The sequence below is a fragment of the Peromyscus californicus genome, unplaced genomic scaffold (assembly GCF_007827085.1).
Source record: "Peromyscus californicus insignis strain IS unplaced genomic scaffold, ASM782708v3 Scaffold_17__1_contigs__length_78620276, whole genome shotgun sequence".
NCBI lineage: Eukaryota > Metazoa > Chordata > Mammalia > Rodentia > Cricetidae > Peromyscus > Peromyscus californicus.
In genome coordinates, this window is record NW_026294469.1 from 33497986 (window position 1) to 33502103 (window position 4118).

Consider the following 4118-nt stretch of genomic DNA (forward strand, 5'->3'; position numbering starts at 1 on the left):
GATATAAGTTTCTCTGGTATCTAGTGTCTATTCTTTAGAGAAATCAATTGCATAATAGGGGTGGAGGATGTCTCTGAGTGACAAATGTGTAGGTACTTGGATTTACACATATAGAACCACTTATAAATACAGCCCAGAGAACAGCATCCACAGTGTTGAACTCCATTAACATTTCTGTTTTCTTAGACCTTGAAGTCCTCACTAACATGAAGCCAGCAGGCACCTTTCTGCTTTTGATCAGCCTAGCTTGTTTGTTCCTCTATGCAGGTAAGTGCAAAACTATGCCATAGACTTCTGGACCAGACTGGCTAATGCCAGCAGTTGGATTACAATATTGTTTTTTATGATGACAATAACAATGGTGAATGATGACCTAAACCTTTTCATTTCAGTGGAATTTTTAATGCATAAATAAGCTATTTTAATTTTTACTATAATGCTCTGCTTAAAGCACTATAGTATTCAGTTTCAAAATGCATTTCTTGTTGTCTAGGATGAAAAGGCTAGTTATAGATTTCATAGGCCCCCATGTTCTAATTTTGAGACTGTAGGCCATTTACATTGCTGTCTATGGGCCACCACAAGAGGTATCTGGTTAGAATTATGCTTCCATCTTTAGGGAAACTTTGATGTAGAAATGAGAAATCCTCCTAAAATGTCTTCTTTAAGAAATTCTTATTTAATGGGCTTCAACTGTCAGCATTCTTCTGAGATATGGCGTGAAAATCTGAGTCATTCTTTTTTACCCTCTAGGCAAAAAAAAAAAGTAAAGAGAGAACTAGGGGAGGAGAAAGAAAAAGGGAGAAGGAGAGGGAGAAGGAGACATAGAACATTACGATGGTGTAAGAGAGTAGAAAGAGCCCAGGAATGGTATTCCAAGACGTTTCCAATGTTCATTCTCCCACCACCCCTTCTCATATTGAATAAGTCACCCCTGTCCTCTGGCTGCTATTTTGTCTGATATTAATGGTCGACAGGAAACTCATGTGCACTGATGCTTCCTTCAACAAAAGGTGCTGCTTAAGCACGCTGGCTTTAGGTTTTAGCAAGTCTAGATCATATTCCTTATCCTGCCATTTATAACATAATTATTAATACTTAGCCAAATACTTGTCCTGGTACTCAGTTTCCTTAGCTTGTTTGTTGGTTTGTTTTGTTCTTGTTGTTTGTTTTGTTTTTTGTTTGGGCTTTTTGGCTGTTGTTTTGATTTTGGTTTATTTTGTTTTGTTTTCTTGAGACTGGGTCTAACTATGCACGCCTGGCTGGCCTGGCACTAGCTAGGTAGATCAGAATTTAAATTTTCAGTGACCCACCTGCTTCCACAGCTGTGCTCTGGAATTATAAGCATGAGCAATCATCAACAGGCTTCCTTAGCTTTAAAAATAAGATTGTTGTATGAGTTGATATATGTAAGATTTAATACAGTACTTAAATGTATAATTCCCATAGTAGAAGTGTGGCAGGAATCTTAGAGAGTCTAATTAATAAAATCAAACCTGAGGCCAGTTATTGGGGTGAATACTGGAAGGTCAGAGATACAGAACAAGCCTGCCCAACTTCTCAGTTGGTCTTGTTTCCTCAGACTGGAGGCCTTTGAATCCTCATCTGAATGGGTCTCAGCTGAACTGTTGCTCAAAAGCCTAAAAGCTTAACCAGCCAAATGCTTCTAATTTCTGGTCTTCATGCCTTATGTATCTTTCCTTTCTACCATCACTCCCTGGGATTAAAGGCTTGCTTTCTGAGATTAAAGGCATGTGTCACCATGCCTGGCTGTTTCCAATGTGGCCTTGAACTCACAGAGATCCAGAGGGATTTCTACCTCTGAAATGCTAGGATTAAAGGTGTGAGTGCTACCATTTTCTAGCCTTTGTATCTAGTGGCTGTTCTGTCTCTGACCCCAGATAAGTTTACTAGGGTGCACAATATTTTGGGGAACACAATACCACCACAGAAGGGGGATATGCCAAATGTAAATGTGATAAATTACGATTATTAGTATTGCAATTTTTAAAAATTTATTTTGTATTTTTGTTATATCACTATCCTGTCACCAAAAGTTTTGATTCTAAGATTTTCAGCTCCCTTATAGTAAATATATATCTGTTCAACAAAGAACAGCTTAAGACTTTGCCTTCATTTTTCCATGGAGAGGCTTGTTATGAGATAAACCACAAAGTGGAAAACGTGATTGCACAAAAGTACATAAAGGGCAAACACAGTGAGAGCAATGTTGTCCCAACTGTGCATAATGCAACCTGCCTCTGGCACTCCCGTGCAGTTAACAAGCTGTGTGTCTTGATGTAGTTCTCCATCCGTGAAGCAGAACGGATGCATCAGGAAACTGCTGTGGTTAGCTGCAACTGGAAAATAGAGTTGTCACATGTGATTTATCAATGTCTGTTCTTTCACTGCAGATGCTGTGAGCCAAGGGGGCTTTAAGGTATGTGCCTCTCATCCTCTCTCTAGTCATTCCTACCCCGGCAAGCTGCACCACAATACCCAGAGAAGAAAGGGAAGGAAGACAATAAACTGCTAACAAGAAATGCTGCAATTTTAGGGGTTTTGTTCCCTTTTTGATGTATTTTCATTTTCATAATAAAACATGAATGTGCTTCAAGGAATTTTGAGGTATGTAAGGCTGTTTTTCCATCCCATAAGAAATGAAAGTTAAAAAAAAAATACTCTATTTAATTTACAGGCTTTTTGCAGAAACTATGAGAAGACACTGGCTACTGATACAAAATCGTGCCCAAAGTTCCACAAACCGGTGTGTGGCACTGATGGAAAAACTTACCAAAACCGCTGTGAATTCTGCCGAACAGCCATGTAAGCAAATGGACGCTGCTAATAGCATGATGTTCTTGGTTGGGTCCAGTGGAGTAGGAGTCCATGAATTATTTATTAATAATTTGCTGGGCTATTAAAGTTAATTTTATATGAAAAAAGTAATATGATTATCTCCCAATCCTAAACCTAGAAAAACAATCTTTGCCCCCTTTACCCAGCCTAGAATTAACCTATTTCTACTACACTTCATATCTGAACATCATCTCTTCTCTTTCAGGGAAAGAAGTTTTGGGAAACTTGGTTTCAAACATGAAGGGAAATGCTGATTCCTCTAACACAACACTGGGTGCACCTTTGGTTTGATTTTTATGCTGAGATGTGTATTCTCTATTGCCCAGTCTCCACGGCAATGTGCTTTCCACCAGTTATCATGAATAAGATAAAATTTTAATAAAGTTATCCCAGTAATATCTCTAAACCAATGCTTTATTTCAGATAATGAAAGCACCTCTAATTAATTGTTAGGTAAACTTACACAATTCAGTATGAAATGAAAAACTTGAAAACTAAACAGAATATTACTACACTTACCAGACCCAGAAGTGTCCAATCAGTGCTCAGTTCTTCAGTAGCTATACAGAGAATTTGAAGGAAATAAAATTGGAATCCATGAAATAAATATATGTATCTGACACCATGACATGCTGGAAGAGTGTTTTTTCCTAAGGAGTATGTTGAGTTGTATAAGGTCTCAACTTAAGCATTGAGGTCAGAAAGCAATAAAAGATGGACAAAATACTGGTCATTCTGAATACATTCTGGAACATTGGAAGCCTCCACATTACCTGTCTCTTTTAACAGTGTGACACCACGTACCACAGAAAATATAATTTCTGTAAGTGCAAAACTGTGAAAAGGCTTAAAAGAGTAGATCATGTGCTGTGGATGTTTCAAAATATAGACATAAACAAGCTAAACACTTTTAGTCACTGTAAAGACAGATACAGATCAACATTAAAGCATGCTTTGCTATGCTCTTGCTTAAAAACTCCAATGAAAGTATTATTCCATTTATTATTTCTAGAAATAATTCCCCAGTGCCTTTAATACACCAGATATTATTCCAATAAAAAATCAAAGACAAGATTCCCAATTTGAAGAAACTTATAACTTAGTAGGTAGACAAAACTATGATTAAATCGGTTTTCAGTTATTACAAAATTTAAAAGGAAACAAAATAGAGGCACATGGTAGAGATAATTGGAGGAGTGGCTGGGGACAAAGATTGCTTGAAATTGATTCTTTGGAGTGGATCTTGAAGAGTGGAGAAA

General features: G+C 37.4%; 1 protein-coding gene across 1 annotated transcript; it reads left to right on the forward strand.

Annotated features, from left to right (window-relative positions):
- Nucleotides 1-206: 206 nt before the first annotated feature.
- Nucleotides 207-3113, forward strand: LOC128112455 (serine protease inhibitor Kazal-type 12). The gene is made up of 4 exons (XM_052741461.1): nucleotides 207-267; nucleotides 2415-2440; nucleotides 2699-2826; nucleotides 3065-3113. Exons 1-4 carry the CDS (start codon nucleotides 207-209, stop codon nucleotides 3111-3113), a joined length of 264 nt encoding a protein of 87 aa, XP_052597421.1.
- The last annotated feature ends 1005 nt before the right edge of the window (nucleotides 3114-4118 follow it).

Excerpts from the sequence above, each read along its gene's own strand:
- LOC128112455 (XM_052741461.1), top strand. The coding sequence starts at position 207 with ATGAAGCCAGCAGGCACCTTTCTGCTTTTGATCAGCCTAGCTTGTTTG. Across the intron at positions 268-2,414 it reads TTGTTTGTTCCTCTATGCAG|ATGCTGTGAGCCAAGGGGGC; the intron begins GTAAGTGCAAAA and ends CTTTCACTGCAG. Across the intron at positions 2,441-2,698 it reads TGAGCCAAGGGGGCTTTAAG|GCTTTTTGCAGAAACTATGA; the intron begins GTATGTGCCTCT and ends TTTAATTTACAG.